The 18509-nt window shown below is 39.9% G+C and overlaps 1 protein-coding gene across 4 annotated transcripts in view; it reads left to right on the top strand.

Annotated features, from left to right (window-relative positions):
* Window positions 1–18509, top strand: part of sema5a (sema domain, seven thrombospondin repeats (type 1 and type 1-like), transmembrane domain (TM) and short cytoplasmic domain, (semaphorin) 5A) — a 127480-nt gene that overhangs the window by 35964 nt on the left and 73007 nt on the right. For 2 of the 4 annotated variants that reach the window (XM_040127508.1, XM_040127506.1), the window contains exons 3-6: window positions 3866–3965; window positions 6421–6466; window positions 13797–13859; window positions 16858–16956. In XM_040127508.1, the coding sequence (XP_039983442.1) occupies window positions 3866–3965; window positions 6421–6466; window positions 13797–13859; window positions 16858–16956 (308 nt within the window). Of the gene's footprint in view, window positions 1–714; window positions 753–3865; window positions 3966–6420; window positions 6467–13796; window positions 13860–16623; window positions 16724–16857; window positions 16957–18509 lie in introns of those variants that run through there. The other 2 variants (XM_040127507.1, XM_040127509.1) reach the window with 2 other exon arrangements.

The raw sequence follows: 18509 nt of genomic DNA, 5'->3' as shown, positions 1-18509 counted from the left end.
TAAGATGGGACCGAGTAGAAGAAGATTGGATGGGCTTGTGTGTGTGTGTGTGTGTGTGTGTGTGTGTGTGTGTGTGTGTGTGTGTGTGTGTGTGTGTGTGTGTGTGTGTGTGTGTGTGTGTGTGTGTGTGTGTGTGTGTGTGTGTGTGTGTGTATGTTTGTCAGTTTCATTTTGGCTTAGAGCTCTGGCTGCGCTCCAAATTTCCATCCCAATCCATGTGTGTGTGTGTGTGTGTGTCTATGTGTGTAATCACGCCTTTGTGTCTGTGTCATCAGCAGCCAGTCTCCTGATTCAGGCATATGCTGCACAAGCATGGCTGTGATGTGATCACAATATCACATGTATTTAAAGTGCACCTGATATTAACAAGCGTAATGCAAAGCAGAATTGAAATCTAGGAAGTGAGATAAGGGATAGGATTTGGTTTTTAGAGGATATTTATTATTTATTGTTGGCTTTATATGGGATCATAAAAACCTCCCTGGGTCCCCCTAAAATTAGGTGTTGCTAATTATCTTATGAAACAAATAAATATCATAAGATAGATCAGCAGTATCCTACAGTTTTGTTTTTGAAAGTCTTTTCAAGTGTGCCACAGTTTTGCATCATCAAACTATGATCTAATAACCCCCATCATTTTGATTTTTGGACGCTCCATACTGTATATTTAGCTGCACGTATCCTCTCTTTCTGTCTCACACAGGCGCAGGCACACACAAACACTCCATCATCCCGTTAGCGAGCCTCCCATGGTGAGTCAGGGAGATTTATGGGGAGAAGTTGGGTCCATCAAGCACTGTCTTTCCCTGGGGGTGCCAAAGCTATATTTGTATGCCATGGATCCTCTCGATAGCGTAAAAAACAAGCCCAGTGGAGCCAAAGGATTGGCAAATCTAAAACTTTGTGCATCCCCTCAGAATAAGCAAAGCAGCAGCCATTAAGCAAAATTAAATCTAAAGGGAAAAGTTGGTCGTGATCTCCCAAATATTTATCTCTCAGCTTCTAATGAAAATAAATCAGCACTGTGAAACCTGGAGTCAGATGTTGGATGCTTTTTCCTCTCGTAGTTCTCTTGTACTTGTCACTGGAGACTTGAAAGAGAACAAGGGAAAATGTCTTTGTATACAGTGGCACTGTCTTGCAGCAGATGATATTGTTTTGTTAGGAGAGCCAGAGTTTGGTCCCACTACATGAACTGGAGGACGCAGATGCTCTTTGGAAGCTCCCATTTTTTCCTCCGTTTGTTTTTGTTTTGAATCACTCCAAAATCCCACATTTGTCACAGAAACCCGAAGCACTCGCTTTTGATGCAGTCAAGGGAGAATGTGCTTTCATTTGAAATGCTGCCTGACAGGTGTACCTGAAGAAGCAGATAATGTGTTTTGAGGAGGATATTCAAGCTGTCCTCTCCCTCTGTTCCGGCCCTGATGGAAAGCTTCCTGGTAATTTAAAAAAGTCCCATTGAAATTTTTAGAGTCTCGAAATACCTCACAGATGTAGTGATGAATGATTTTAAAACACTGTAGCAACCACTGCTAAAAGTTCAGCACCTTGCTGGATTCCTGGCACCTTGCTCAAAAATACTAATATATTGCTATGTGGAGAAAATGTCCAATATATGGTAATGGTTTCTTGATGTGTAATCCCTGCTGTTTATACAGTATTACAGGGATAAATTATTATGACCATGGATAAGGCACATGATGAGCGATGGAGAACACACAGTCACCATAATGACTGATTGACCAACCTCGACTAAACCTATCGGGTAACCAGATGGTCATCGCTTGGCAACCACCCGGGGCCTGTGAATCGATTGGTCAGGGGTTAATGGTTTGGGCGCACAGGCATGTTTTGGATAAGATGTCAGTGTCTGTCTGGGATATGTCTCTCTCTCTCTTTATGTGTGTATGTATGTGTTCGCCATTCCATGCTAGAGGAGACAAGATCTATTTCCATAACAAGTCAGAATCTCATCAGTCTTCATGGTTCATGCAGGATATACATTTCCATGAAACCACTCAATCAGAAGTAGTTTTTAATGGTATTTAGAAATCAAAGGACTTCCCACTGAGTCAGAAGACATCTGTATTTCACTATTTTGTAAACTTCCCCTTTTAATAGAGGTCTCCGGTCTGGTCTTGTGGGTTTTAAGACAAGGAGCCTGAGAACCACTAATGCTGAGTACTCTGATCCATGCATTATGATTTTTTTGAACAAGTGACCTTATCAGTCTAGGACAGTTCTAAGCCTTTTTTTTCTTCTCCTCTTCATTTCCTTCAGTAGAAGGGCCCTGGTAAGACCTTGACCTGACAAATTTTGTTACGGCATTGTGATAACAAAATATGCTAAACTTTGTCATTATACAACCATGGCAAATGTGCCTATAAAACACAGAAATGTAATGATCTATAGCAATGGCTTATGCAGAAGGAAATTAAATTTGTTTTTGTGTGTTTGTTTGTCATACTGTAAATGAGTCAAGTCAGGTCAGGTTTACTTATATAGCCCAAAATCACCCAAAACGGGCCTGTACAACATATAAGACACTTAAAGGGAAGGAGACATGTTTTTTACTTCAAAGATGATATTAGATAATAAGTAAAAGAACTCATTATGCAGAAAAATATCCCCTGTGAGTGTTATATTATTATACCTCTGCCAAGGAGGTTATGTTTTCACCCTTGTCTGTTTGTTGGTCTGTTTATCAGCAGGATTACACAAAAAGTACTGAACCAGCTTGCATTGAATTTGGTGGAGGGATCTGGCATAGGCCAGGAAGAACACATTACATTTGGGAGCAGATCCGGATCATTTACTCTGAATGTGAAAATTTTTCTCTGGAGTCTGCTGTATTTTGTTTGACATTGAGCTTGGTGGAGGTATGCGCTCTCTGGGTGCCCTTCCAGTTAGATTATTGTTACTGATATATTCATGTGGAAGCATTTTAATGTAGCCATTTGATGTGGAGCTCATTTTAACTACTTTATTTACTGTTGGGTAGTTTAATCTATAACAATGCATCATATTTCATAATATTTTATATATTTATAATATTTTAAATATGTAAAATCTTAATATTCAATGTGCCCTTAGTGACTAAAGCTATTAAAAATGTAGTGCAATTTTTCCTTCTGAAATATAGATCAGAAGCAATAAGTAGTATAAAATTGAAATACAAAGTTTAAAAGTGTACTTAAGAACTTGAGTAAACGAATTTAGATACATTCCACAATTGTTGGTCCCAGTGTTTCCCCTGCCTAGGAACCTCAGGTGTGATTTGTTTTGTCTGAAGGAGGCTGGTTCTCGATGAACTGAAGATTTGCTGGTCTGAAATAATGTAATGTCAAGCTGTGACACCCCACGCAGCTAATTATTTTTAACTAGCCCCACCTCTTCATTCTGTTATTGCAGGCTTTATGGATGTGTGGCAACAACCAGCTGCATGTCAGTAATATTCAGCACTCATGTCCTATAACTACAGGCCAAAATTTAATTTATAGTCTGAAACACTTCTACTGCTTTTGTGGTCTTGCCTCATCTTTAGTTTAAATTAGCATTTTATGACATATAAATTTGGGACAGAGTCTGAGCGAACATACCCCATTTTGATTTGTAAATAATGCGCAAACAAATAAAGTGAAACAAATACATTTCTTAACAGCCGCAGTAGTGGAAAGGGATGTAGTCTTGTTGCTATTATAAACCTGGCCTATAAGAAACCCACTCTTTTAGGGTCTTGTTGAAAGTTACAGCAGCCCTTTGAACACAGCTAATTCATCATCAGCACAGCTGTCATCTGCAGTCATTAATTCGCCACATCTGATAGGCTCACTGTTTTTGTGTCCTGTGGTGTTGTTGGCAGAGATGGAGCCGTGGATCTTCAGGTTCAAGGCAGAGGGCACGGTGGATTACTCACAGCTGACATTTGACCCTGGCCAGAACGAACTGATCGTCGGTGCCAGGTAATCCATATCTGAGTTTGTTATCTCCCCTTCTCTTTCTCTCTGTCTTCCCTCCTGTGTCTTTCTTTTGTTGTTGGTCCCTCTATTGTCCTGTCTTTCTCCTTTTTTCCCAGTGTTGGTTGGTGCTTGCATGAGCAATCGTCAGTTTTGCTATAGATGTCTTCAAAAGCCAGAAAAAAATGGTTTTGAAGATTGTTTCAAAGTCCATTGTCTTTGTCAACCCCAGCCAAGTTTGTGTGTGTGTATGTGAAGATTCTCTGTGACTGAGATACAGAACTTGAATGGTATTGCTCACTCTTAGTTCCCTTAACAGTGTGCTTTTTAGTATGTGCATGCATACATGAGTGAAAATGCATGTGCCCTCCTTGTGTGTGTTCTTGAATGTGTTTGTGTGTGAGGAACGGGTGCATACATTCACGCTGTGTGAATCTCTGGCTGATTCCAGATGAAGTGTGCTGTGCACCTCTCTTAATGGCTTTAGCTGTCAATAGAAACACTCACTATAACTTGAACAGGGGATAAGAGCAGGAGTTAGAGTAGCAAAACAAACAGAAACAAAGTGAGCCCAGGGAATTTACTAGTACACCGCAAGAACTTAGAAGGAAAAGGCTAATCAGGAAAAGTTTGTGTGTGTGTGTGTATGTGTGTGTGGACAGATTAAGAGCAAAATATATTTAGTGGCCATGCCTTATTTTTAGCTACAACTCAGCCAATCCTAACAACACATGGTATTTGCAAGCACTCAACAGATCAAATAAGAGATTTTGTTCAATTCTCGGTGCCAACTTGGCATCTCTTGAACTGTGAAAGGTAATGTGGCTGGAAGGATGGGTGCAGGTTGGGTTAGAAGTATGAGTGATTATGGTGATAATGGAAGGAAAAAGGGATCGATGCAGATATCAATACAGTAAAACGGGGCCGCAGCCACACCGAGACCTTGCTGATAGCCCCCTTTGGAGATTGATAGATCTCTGTGAAAGTGTTTCCATGTATGTGTATGTGTGTACAAGTGTGTGTATGTGTGTGTGTGTGTGTGTGTGTGTGTGTGTGTGTGTGTGTGTGTGTGTGTGTGTGTGTGTGTGTGTGTGTGTGTGTGTGTGTGTGTGTGAGTGAACAGGCTTGAAGTTTTTAACTCCAAAATGAGATATCTGCTTAATGAAAAAAACAGTGCTTGCTTTTTAAAAATGACTGTTCACATGAAAAAGATACATTATGAGTTATTGTTAAAGCTATTACTAGATATTTAAAAATCTTTCAGATCAATCTCTAAAAAGTGTTTTTGCTGTGAATTTGCACTAAACCTACCAAATGTTTAAGACAGTTTAATGGCATGGACTCACAATTCTTAGTCCATTATTGGCCCATATAACAAAAACTACAAAATATGGATAATGCAGCAGTCTCAAAAGGAAAAAAAATCACAATAAATAATGCTTTTAGTCCTACTATCAGGTTTCATGATATCTCATTCTGATAATGGTACATAATGTTTTTTGTTAACAGACCTGAGACATTGCTAGTCAATATACAGAATATTCCTCTTAACAGGACATTCATTAGACGTAATGTTTCTTGAAAAGTTAGAAATGCCTGTGAAACAGTTTTTTTTTTTTGTGCCTTGCAAATTTTAAAAGCTTCAGGCAAGGCAGGATTGGCACTTATTAGAGTGAGGTTTCACCGCCAGGCTTCTCTTTCTCTTCTCTTTTTTCTTTTCACTCTCACTGTTTCTCAGTCACATAAAACCAGGGGATAGGAGCATAAACCCTTTTACAGTAGCATTTATCAAGTCTTTTTTGCATCCTAAATATGGATTGGAAAAACCTAGAGGTCTGTCTGCTGTAGTGGTTGAATCCAACCATCGACTGAGATCAGTCCCTATGAATACCCTGACTTAACTCTTACAACTCCCCATTCTACCAATGGAAAGGTTCATTTTAACTTCTAAGTGGGGAAAACTTTAGGTGCTTCAGATGCAGCAGTGTTAAAGGGGAACTCCACAGGTTTTAGAAATCAAAGTCTGTTTACAGGTCTTGAGGAGTACTGCTGCATATGTGGAAAAAAGTTGTATAAAACATTTTGTGGCTCCAGAGGTAGCTGCGCAGAAACTGATAAATTAGTTGCCAACGTTGCCTCAAGTGACATCACTTGGAGCAATGTCATTGGAATGCAGTGAGTATTCTTTTAAGTTTGTGAACATCCTCTGAACCATTTTCACTTCCCAACTTGCAATTTAAGAAATCTTAAGTTGGTATGCTCCAGTTTTGGAGGTGGAGATCCTTTTGTACTGGTGGCTCTGCAGCTAGGGAGAGTGAAGATGAAAGGGCTACAGAGAGAACACAGATAAATACTATACAAAGCTTCACCCTATGACCAAGTATGCCGTAACATCCATCTTTTTCTTTGTTTATTTACAGAAAATGGCCCCATCAGCTGACATGTTTCCTTGTTTTTACAGAAATCACCTCTTCAGGCTCAATCTCGAAGACCTGACACTGATCCAAGTGAGTGCTCTCTCGGTCTGTCTTTCTGATTCTCCCTCAGTCTGACTCACACACTTTTCTGGGGAATATGTCTGTCTGTTCAGATGACTTTTGCAGTCACACACTGGCATAGGCATCAAGTGCCAGTCCCCAACAAACACAGCACTATTGCACGGTACTGCCAGCTCCCACAACTTAAAGCTGTTACAGTAAAATGGTTTAGCATTGCACATGTCACAACAACTTCCCATCCGGTCGAGTGACAGTGGGGTTGGTCGATACAGAGAGGGTGGGAAAGTGTGTTGAAATAAAGTCTAGTCACTGTTAATACCCTTCATGTTTAAATCCAATTTGAAACTGTATATGACATACTCTGCAGCTATACTCTGTTCTTACTTTTCCACAGGGTACTAATGCCTTGTGCAATTTCTTTAATATGATGCTACCATTTTGATTAAACTCTTCTGCTCTTCTCAAGATAGCAAGGTATAAAAATACACACAAAAAGAATCAAATGCTAAACAGAAATTAAAGTAGGCTAACTTCAGGGGTTTTGCCTTCTGACTGAGGTGACATGTAAAATTTGCACAAAAATGCACAAAAATTGCAGCAAACTCAAGGTGGCAGTTATATTTCATTCACCTTTCATTCCATTCAATCAAATGTCGTTATTCTAATTTTTCTCTGCAACTTCTCATTTTTCTTCTTTTTTTCACTCTCGTATGAGCCCACATAGAGCTAAGTATTTTGTGACACACTGACTTACCATGCATACATTGACACATTGAGTGGTTTATATCTAGATAAAAACTGTTGATGTTAGCCATTTAGACCCTGGAAAACCAGGGGAGAGGATGAGGAGGGAGAGAAAGAGAAACAGGGAAGAGAGAATGACTGGATGGAACAAAAGGGAGAATGGAGAGAGCCGTGTTGATATAAATCCACCTGGAAAGGGAAAATGAGAAAAATGGTCAGACGAAATAACAAGTGAGCATGAATTTTTTGGATAGGAAGGAGCGGGGGGTGGCACACACAAAGATTTAGGGAGCTGTGAGACAGCACACAGACAGAGGGAATAAGGCAGATAAACCCCCCACGGATAGAGATGAGGATTCATGCAGAGCCAGCCTTTTGTGGCCACTCACTGGGACACAGATGCTTTTCAAAGATGCTCTTTGCCATCCGCGCACCCATTCATCCTTCTTTATTTAATTCATCCTGTGCTCGGCTTGCACTGCAGAATCAGTGAGGAGATTCCACAGACACAATCAACCCCTAATCTCCAAGACATCTTCTCTTGAGAGAACAGGACCTGTTAATCTCTGCCAAGGCCTGAAGCCAATTTAAACTGACCTCTGCACTTGTCCCTGCTTTGCATTTGATTGGACCAGGGCTATAGAGTTAAGGGGAAGGCTAAGTTCAACTGCTGAAATATGAGGAGCACAAGTGCTATTCTTCCATTCACTTCCCTCTGAAATCTTTCTTTCAATACTTTTTTTTTCATTCTGGCATACAACAGGAGATTAATTGCACCGATATTTAGTTGCTGCTGTGGCTTGGTTTACATTTATTTCATTCTCATTGTTGGATATGAAATATTTATGGAGAGTGCCAGAGCCAACAAAGAAAGTTTGAATGCAAACTGTCATTAGTACTCCAGTGCATTTTATTTGGTTGCACCAATGTTCACAAGAGTTGCATGAGGGTCTTCTTTTTTTTCCTGCAGAAGGCAAACAAGCTAAAAGCTGCCCCTACAGATGTCTTTGAGCCAGTGTAATACTAACAGCCTATAATACACTAAAGAGGTGGATATAATTACCATAAGATCAATGAAAGGCAGATCTGATCTTCAATGTACATGCATGAAACATTTAGGAAAAAAAAAAAACAGCCACCTTGGTCTTCTGCTGCATGAAAGCAAAATGAATCCCATTCACTTTTCCTTCCCTTGGTTGCAGTATGATGAGTCACTTTTTTTAGCATCCTGCGTGGCAGTAAATTAACTCTGAATACCTGGTGGTCTTACTGTCATATTATGGAGGTTCTAGAGAGCAGTGACACTTAGGAGGGTAGCTAAACACTTTTGGTCTAACCCACTCTATTGCACACATCAAGCTCAGAGATCAATAGAGTCTGAGCCCCAGCAACCATAATCTCCTCAATAAATGCTCTCCTTGCTTGGAGGTATTAAAAACAGAAAATGCCAGGAACATCAAAAGTTGGACTGAAAGAGAACCTTTGTTAAAAGAGTTGATTCTTAGCCATCCGAGAATATTTACCTTTTCATTGCCCATGTGTCTTTCAAGGCCACCCCTCAGATTTGGTCTTCAATATTCTTGGGAGAATAAAGGGCTCAGTCACTTTGGAGAGGTTAAGGTTTGTCTGAGGAACAGTTTACACAACAGGGTGACACTTTCAGAATCATAAACAGTATACGTAGAAAATCCTCCACATTACATGAACTTACTAGTATGTATTCAGACTTAATGGTAATTGTGGGTTGAAGTGGGAAGAGTCGGGCCTTGCAACATGACTCAGCCCTCCCTATGGACTTGTTGGAGTTAATATGTGGTACTTAAAGTTTTTTTTCTGTAGTGTCTCAACAGCCTGAAGAGGTTTTCCTCCCCCTGTCAACCTCTACCCTCATCCTCACTGATTTGGAGAACACTGTCAAGAACAAAAGTGGATACTTTTCTCCTTGCTCCACTTTCAAACTGCAGCTCAAGTTAAAAAAAAAGAAGACAAGGACTTAAATCTGCCGCATGCACAGCTAATGACACATATAAAGATACCACAGCCAAAGAGTTAGCCATAAAAACAGCAGCCACAAAGCATAATATCCTTCCTCCATCTACAGGTGAATCCCAATTTATATCTCACATCTGTTCAGTATAGTTCTTTTGCCCCCTCTGTCCCTCATTCAGCTCCCTGCCCCCAGTTGCTGCCAACGTTGGGCAGGTAAATCAATGCTGGCATCGCCATTATCCACCTTCCACAGCTCACTAGAGAGACGAGACAAACATTGATGAATTGGGCCCTTCTGCATTTGCATTGTATTCGGTTTCTCAATGTGTTGCCAGGGCTGACGAATGGCCAAACCTGCTTGATGTACCTCTCAGCATTGTGTTTATGTTTGCCTGTGGGCTTCCCAAATAATGTTCTTTCATGATATTGAATACTCAGATATAGTAAACCGCACTGCCCATTTCTAGCTCAATTTTTACCCTGTTTGAATAACAGGCTGCACACATTCGTGCTGGTCCTGAAAGCCCAAAGTGTTTAATTTGCAGGCAAAATAAGAGCCGGCTGAATACACCAAAGGTTAAGCAAAGAAATAAAAATAAAGAAAACTTTAAAAATCCAATATTAGCCTGCTGTTTCCATGCAAAATCGAAACAGAATGAGAAACAGACAATGAGGCAGAGTTTCAACAGGAACACTGTGGCCCAGCATTAGTCAATAAGCACTGGGATGAGGAGGATCAGTGGCATTGTTCACCATTCAGTACACCACCAGAGGAGGAGAAAATATTGGATATTCACTTCAGTCTCTCTCTCTCCTCCTGCATTGGCACATGAAAACAATATCCACACCAGCTCCCCTTGGTAACAGACACTGTATAGTGTTGAGATGTATATTGTGCTTCCATTTTTCTTTACTTCCCCTCATATTGTCATGTTGTTAAGAAGAAAGGGTACTCTAAAGAAAACAAAAGGCTTTCTCCAGTCTCACATGTTGTATTTCATGGGCCTGTCTCTTGCAATTAAACTTTGTCAGGCAGACAATTAGCCCTGCCAATCAGTAGCTAACAGAAACTATCCTCCATAGCTCTGGAAGCATTGCTAATTCAATTACTAGAATCCACTAACTTGGCCATTTAAATGCATAGAATAAAAAGCAACAGTGGGATTGGAGATACAGATACCAGCTCTCTCAGTGATATCATGGAGTTTGATGACATGTTTAAGCAAGTGGGTTTTGAATTTAAGTAATAAGAGCAGGGGGTCACTTAAACACTGACTTATCTTTTTATGGTGTTAATATGATATGTGTAGTGACCTACATTATTGCTCAGGCATGACATCAAGAACAATTACACATGTGAATCTTTCAGCAGCTTACATCAGCGTATATTAGTCTAAATAGTAAATATTGTGCCAAGACATCAAAAGGTAAAATCAGGTATTCATTAAACAGATTAGATTTTCCTAGCAGGATTTGTCCAGCGTTTACTCTCAACCCACTGTCCCCTTGTAATGAGACGTACAGCCAGTCATTTCACAAAGCTAGACAGCTGTCAGCAGTGAGTGTGTTCTCTGGACCCTCTTTATGCAAAATATATTCAATATCATGTCTCGAAACAGTGCTGTTTTGGAATTCAGCTCTTCACTCCATCCTCTGTCTCAGTGACCACTTCACTCTGCCCACTCTATCTCCCTTGTTCTGGCTGACTCCTAAGTTGGACTCTACTTCCTCTTTGTTGTTTTTTTTGTCCGTTTGTCCCTCATTTTCCCTTTTCTGTCTTTTCCTTTGTCTGTATAAATTTGTAATTTTTAACATTATGACTATCAACAGCATCACTCAAAAGGAGTCTGACCGAGCAGAAAACATGAGCAGTTAGACAGCAACTAAGCAAAACCCCAGGTTAGAAAAAATTATTTAAAAAAGAAAACAAACAGAGATGGTTGGTAAAATTACTATCCACACTGTCAGTTGTAAACATTCGTCAAAGGTTTACACAATGATTTCCTGCTTCAACTTCGATCTGCTCTACTTACTGTAATTGTATGCACACTCATTCATGAGCATTTAGATGTTATTCATGACATTTTGGATGTGCTCATTTTTAGTTTTACCCCTAAAACAAATGGTTTAGATCATCTGGACAAAGATTTGGCTTGTTCATATGTCTGACCATCTGACCACCTATTTCAGACACGAAATATAGACTGCCCCCAGCTTCCCCACCTCTCTCTTGTGGATCCTGGAATAAATGTTCTCATCGGTTTCATCATGTGTTAGAGAATTCTACTGTCTACTGTCTGGCTGTCACAGAAAATTATTTTTATAGACTGATCTGACATGAGAATAATCTCCTGAACAATGTAAAATTGACTCATTCAGAGTTTGGTAGTTTGTTAAAGTAATTTTATTGTCTTTGAGCATCAAAGCTGATATTTACCTGACAGATGTATTTAAGTGCTCCTATTAAGGTGAACAAGATGTGCATTAAGTCTGTTAAGTCTCCTTCAGTCTCTTCTAGGTGACAAAGCCATACAAAAAGGATTTTGTAACATAGCTTCCTCTGATAAAGCCAAGAATTATTGTTTAACGACAGGATGTTCCAGACATATTTCAGTTCAAGGCAGATTCATTTTAGGATCACAGTGGCTGAACCATAGCATGTTCATGAGCTTTTAATGTTTCTTAATGACACTGGTGCTTGCCTTTGCATGGCTTTGATTCTGTTCTTTACTCTGGACCACTTAAGACATGGCAGTCAGATAGGATGGCCTTAGTGGTCAATATAGATTCATATATTTAGAATTTATATTTATAGATTTAAGATGTAGTATTCTGAAAATCTGCTTTAAACTGTGTTGAATGATGATAAATAACATTATGGTCCCATAATGATTAATGCAGCCACTTTGCTCCCATGAAAGTGATCTCAGGTTCTAATTTTGTATTGTATTATGATTGATTTTTACACTGAACATGAGTGAGTAAGGTTTCAGGCCATTAACAGGTTTTTGCCCCCCATGCAATCAGTGAAAGCACTTTTCAGCGCCTACATTGAGTTAAGCTGGGTGCTGTGTGTGCAGGCTGTGCTGCCGTTGCTGATGTGTGTGGTTGTGTCTTTGGTGGATGCAAAGCCCAAGAATAGCCTGCTTTGGCCTGGGTTGTGAACTGACACACACATACACACACAGAGAAGAGAAAGAGAGAATCCAGCTCCTATTAATACTCCATATCTTATCCTCCCTGAACAGTACCACTCATCTAGAGCTCTCTCTTCTCTGTACGCTCCCTCCTGTTACAGCCTATGTGTGCTTTTACTGAATATGTGAGTGTGTACATACGGATGTTTCTATGCTTCCCAGTAGACAGGCCACTGAGGCGAAAACCAAAGGCCTTGTAAGAAAACACAGAAGAAACTCCCAGAGCCTTCTTGAAGTGGAAATGAAAGAAGTTCTCCTAACTGCTGAAGGGGGTTCAGTTTTCTTCTCCCCTCTTGTCATGGCATAAAACAGTCCTGATACCAAGGTGAAATCTAATATTCTCTTTCAGTTAGCGATATTTACTATATTCCCACAGAGAGAAGTCCTGCGCCTCTGGTCACTAGCCACGTTATTACAGCCGGAAATTCGTATCTCTGTGGCCAGAAAAGAAGTACTAAAGTTTTACTTTTGGAGACTTTTTGTGACTTGCGTTATTATTGCTCCAGCCATTTTTTCTGGTAAGTATTGCTCTCTTTGCCAGTCATAGAGAGCTGGTGGGAGTGACGGCTAATTCAGTGTCTTAGTGGCCCAGTGCTGTCAAGAGGCCAACACTCATTTCATAAATAGAGAACTTTATCAATGAGGAAGCCCCCCCTCCCCAGAGTTCATGCTGAAATTAAACGGTAGAAACTGGAGCACGCTGGTGTCTTTGCCCTAGGATGAGGCAAGATAAGGTTTTATCTTCTTATTCCTTTCCCTCCCCTAGTAAAAATGTAAAAGGTGTCCTTCTGTTTCTTCCCCATATGTAAATTACATTGACATCCTACTCTAGGGACCTGCCTATTATGTCTTCGGAGCCTTCCTTTTCCCTCTCACAAATCAAATTGGCATTAGCGTCTGTGCACACTTGCCTCTCGTTTCTTGGGGCCCCTGCTTGGTATGCACCTTTACTGGATTCTGTGTGTGTATTTAACATGGCTTATAAACCTGTGTTTACTGTAAGTGTGTATGTGCAGGTGCATTTGTGTAAGTCTGAGAAAATAGTGAAGATGTAATGTCAAATTCATTTACTGTTTGCTACTGTCTTAATCCATTCCTCCCACCCGAGTCAAAGGACAGTCGTTGCCCAGAAATCATTGTTTCAGCCAGTGTGTCAAAGTCATCGCAGTTATTATTTTCAAACTGTGTTTTCATGTCTTCTTTGGAATTTTTATTGCAAGGCTATCTCTGACAAAGTAACCAGACATCTAATTGACTTAAGAAAGATGGGAATTTTGCCACAGTTGAGATCCAGGCATTGTTTTGTTTGGGTTCCCTGAGTGGTTTTCAAAGTGTTTCATGGTGACTGATGTTTGCTTCTTCTTGATGGTTTATTGGGAGCCTTACACTGCTTTTCTCTCTCTTTGCAGGAGGCTGAGTGGCACTGCGATGAGTTCACCAAGGGAGCCTGCTTTAGCCGTGGAAAATCTGAGGTGAGTTTAATCGATGCCTGTGCATTTTAAATGCATTGCTTTATTGCCTTATAAACCACTTGTCACTGTGTTGAGGAAAACAAATTTCAGTTTTGGTATTGTAAAAAACAAAACAACAACAACAACAACAAAAATATACATACACACACAAACACACACGCAAACACACACACACACACACACACACACACACACACACACACACACACACACACACACACACACACATGTCTTGTCCTTGTAAAGAGTGTACTTCATGAATTAGACTACTAGTGAGGCAAAAATTTAATGTCCAAGCTTAACCCAAGACTACCCTGATTATATCACAAGGGTTAATTACTCATACTGAAAAAGTGCCCTCCAGAGCCCCAGAAGATGACTAGTAAACTAATATTAGTGTGTAAAATTGATGGAATTTCCCTTTGATAGTATAACAGTAATATAAACAACTACAATCCCCACCACAACCTCCTAAGCAGCTGATTATTGTTCAGCATTTTTCTGTGGCTTTGGTTATCAACAAAAATAACACATGGATGAATGCTGTTTACCAGTGGAACTGAAGGCACCAGATGTTGGACTTTCCCACAGGCATATCAGTCCTGCATAATAGTTATGGCTAAAAAGAAAATAAAAAATTATAAAGACAGAAATCACAGATTTTTCTTGATTTTTACAGGCAACATTGAATCAGCTCCAGAGAACACATCACAGCCAAATAACTCACTGAAATCAAAAAATGTAAAGTTATGATGAAACATAATGAAGCCTGAAAGCAACATGCAGCTCTTTATTCAGCTATAAAATATACTGGGAACCCCTGCTTTGTATGTGGAGAGAGGATTTAAATCAACTTGTTGTGAGGTTAAAAGATTCCCAACCACACCTTAACTCTTATTTATAGACCTTGCATAAAGGGAGTTCCTATTGTTTTTGTAGTTCCTTTTTGTACTCATGTATGTTTTTGTATGTGGTAAGCTGGCATGGTCTTGCTGGTTTAGAGCTGAACTTGAGTTTAAGGTGAACTGGCTAGCCCTAATCACTGTGTTTGTGTGTGTCTGTGTGTGTGTGTGTGTGTGTGTGTGTGTGTGTGTGTGTGTGTGTGTGTGTGTGTGTGTGTGTGTGTGTGTGTGTGTGTGTGTGTGTGTGTGTGTGTTTGTGTGTGTGGCGCTGTATTTATCCTCCTGTGAAAGGTGGTTAGGGAGCCATAATAGGCATACACGGGCTGGACAGCGCAGCGTAGCTGTTGTGAATTACAGACCAAAGCTACCTCAGTCCTTGAGAGTTACTGCTGTCTGGTGGAGTCAAATTGTTTTGCTCCTCTGTGGATCAGCTCCTGTTCACTATGGATAGCATTAAAAGACTTCAATGTCCTGCAGTAGACAGGGCTTTCGATGGTTCATTACCTAGGTCAGCAGGCAGCAATATACCATTGCTTAAGTTATTACACAGATACCTTGCCTCTGCTTTGAGTGAAGTGATTGTATTTTTTTTCCCTTAATGCACATGTCCGCTCTTCTCCGGTATATTTGATTTATTTATACCAGGAGAAGAAAGGAGAGTTAAATTGACTTGACAGGACTTGATGGCTGCCTCTGTTTTGTTTTATAATGCAAGAGCCACGTATGAAAACCCTCTGTATTATAGTACGGATGTGGAACATTTGTCAGGAAGTTTTCATAAACAAGTCAAGACTGTGAGGCTGTGCAAATATTAAATATGCCGTTATTTACTATAGAAACAAACTGTAGAGAAGAGTTGAATTATGCAGATCTCCTCACAACAGACCCCAATTTCTGCACCCATTCACAAACACATATACAAGCATACAGCACATAACGAGCTGTATAAATAGCACACATACTGTATATAACATAACAAGTGTAACTACACACACACTCATGCGTCTTCTGTTTTTAAAAGGCATACACATAAACACATATACAGATACTTAGGCTGTGCTTAGCACCAGGAAACAATTTGTTTAAGAAGTCAACCTACATCTTGATGGAGGGAAATAAAAGCCCTTTTTTTCCTCCCTCCATCTCTCCTGCAGTGTCCTCCACTCCTAAATCAGACCCTTGAGAGGAGAGGTTGGATGACGAGGGTGGATGGAGTTGGGGGTCACCTTTGGCACCTCAAGTGGCACAGACAATAGCAGATTTACAAGATTTTAAATTTCTACGAGGGCCCCTCATCAACCCATGGCCCCTTTCAGATGGAGGGGACCCTAAGTTTAGCACCTTGTCCTAAGATAAAAATGTTGCTCAGTGACATGAATACTGACTGCTGTTGTTACATTTACTATGGGGTTTTGTTGATGGAAATCCGCAGCAAACTTGCATGAATGCCTAACGGCAATGTTGAGAGTTCAACATTCAACAATGTTCAACGGGAATTAGTCATTCATTCAATCATTCACTCTGTCAGTCCCACTTTATTTGTTGGGTGCTTTTAACCAAGCGCTGAGTGGTTTGCTAGAAACCCAAGCCAATACCTCAAAGGAGGAGTAAGCCAAGTAAATAGTTGTGAGCATGTACTTCACCATAATATAGAGAAAAGTGGTTTGAATTGATTAATAATGTAGAGAGCAGGCTGAAAAGAAAGATGATTGAATGACAGAGGCTACACTTTCATGTCATGTTTTGACCAGTCAAAAAAGCCAAGGCAGTTTTCTGAACTAATCCTGACTTGTCTTCTCCCACCCCTGCTGCATTTGACTGTTCTCCACCTCATTGAGATCCCTCTCCAAATCTGGTCCCTGTTGAATTAAGATGTGACATAGCTAAGCCGTATGGCCATTAGCCTTGATTTGCCTCTGTCAAGCTTGGCCACGTTTTAGAGTAGCCTTCCCGCGGTTGCAGGTGTGTGTCTCATTTATTGGCATAAAGTGTAATTTTGTCCATCTACCTAATCCTGCTGCTAGTCAATAGATAGATAATGGTGCTACTGCTAATTGCTAACTGTGATATCTTTGTTTGCTTGTGTATTTCCGCAGGAGGAATGCCAGAACTACATCAGGGTGCTGCTAGTGAATGGGAACAGGCTGTTTACCTGTGGAACCAACGCCTTTACCCCCATCTGCACCAACCGAACGGTATGAATAACAGCCAAGTTTCTTTTTGCATCCTCTGTTCCATCCATGCTTCCTTTGTTTGATTAGGTTCACACTGAGACTAGTTAATTTAAACACAGTTAAGGCAACTGTTATTATTTAAATTACCATGTGAGCTCCCTTGCCTCATTGTCTTGATCCAAGCAAAGTCAGCTTGCTAGGTCTAGCTAGCAAGCAAACCTGGTAGCTGTCAGTCATGCTATTACTGCAATGTTGTCTTTTGTAAACCACACTGACTGTGGGTTTGAAAAGGTTGTTTTATTATGTAATTAGTTTTAAATACTAAAATGAATATATTTAGAAGAAAAAATATGTTTTTAATCTTCATACCACACAAGCATTATTTTCTGAATTTTGGGCATTAGATGCATTTAAGTAATTTTAAGAAGACATAATACATTCTCCCTTTTTTCCAAATGAAACGGTAAATCTATGAACAATAAAATGCAGCCTTTTTCAGTTCAATAAGCTCAGGCTTTGCCAGTGTGTTATCAGCAGTAGCTTATGGTAGCTAACATTAGCTAATGTTAGAAAAACCTTAGATGAATATTCCTGTCGAACAGACGTCAGTGGGCCATTTTACCGGCTTGAATATTCTTCTCTGCTTGTGATACTGTTATACCATAGTGGGATCATTCACCATGATCCCATTATGCTCACTTGTGGCCACAGTGGTTCCTGTTGAGCAAAAGTTCTAGTATTGCTTTTAAGAATTTTAGGGAAAATTCTGAGATAATTAAATTGTAGACAGGTATTTGGCATTGATTTCTTTCAAATCACAGTGATAAGGTACGGCTTTGTCAAAACTAAATAAAAGCGTCAGAATAAAGAAACTCATTTAATTGGAAGCGTTGTCCCATGCTGTAGAGAGCTTTACTCATTTTTCAGTTTTTTTTTTTTTTTTAATTGATCAACCTCTTGCAGTACATTTAGACAAGCCAGAAAGGCTACCAAAAACAATTCTTTCTGACACCTTAAACTGTTTTTGTCAGTGATATGACCCTCACCCTACGGGTTGTAGTGGTCCCACTAGTTTCCAACTCACGCTGCAGTGCAGTATGGAAGTTGACAGCAGCAGTAGTGGCTCACTTTTTTATTTTTCTGTAATATGTGTCACATATATTAGTCGCGTATTTACTGAGTATCTACGATAGAACACTTGTTAATTGTTAGAAACAAACATTCATAAGTTATTATCTTTGAATAACAGTGATATTTCATCCAGGGTAAGTCTGATAACACTGACTTGAGATTGAAGTGTTATTGATTGAACAATGTCAGGCGGAAAGGTCAACGTTGATCTACACATTTAATCTTGATATCACAGGATTTACTGTATAATCCCCCACAGGTGTTCTTGCATCCTGCTGTGCAGTCAGGGACGTACACTAATTATAAGAAGAATCTTATTAGGCTTGGTTATTTCAGAAGTCAAATTACTTCAAACGTGTTAAACACCACAATCAAAATATTGCTTTACACTCGTTGCTCCCGATAATCATGGTTATCGCTGGCCTACAAGTAAACACATTCCT

This window comes from Xiphias gladius, chromosome 5, assembly GCF_016859285.1.
Source record: "Xiphias gladius isolate SHS-SW01 ecotype Sanya breed wild chromosome 5, ASM1685928v1, whole genome shotgun sequence".
Classification (NCBI taxonomy): Eukaryota; Metazoa; Chordata; class Actinopteri; order Istiophoriformes; family Xiphiidae; genus Xiphias; species Xiphias gladius.
This window is presented reverse-complemented; position numbering and strand designations above follow the sequence as displayed.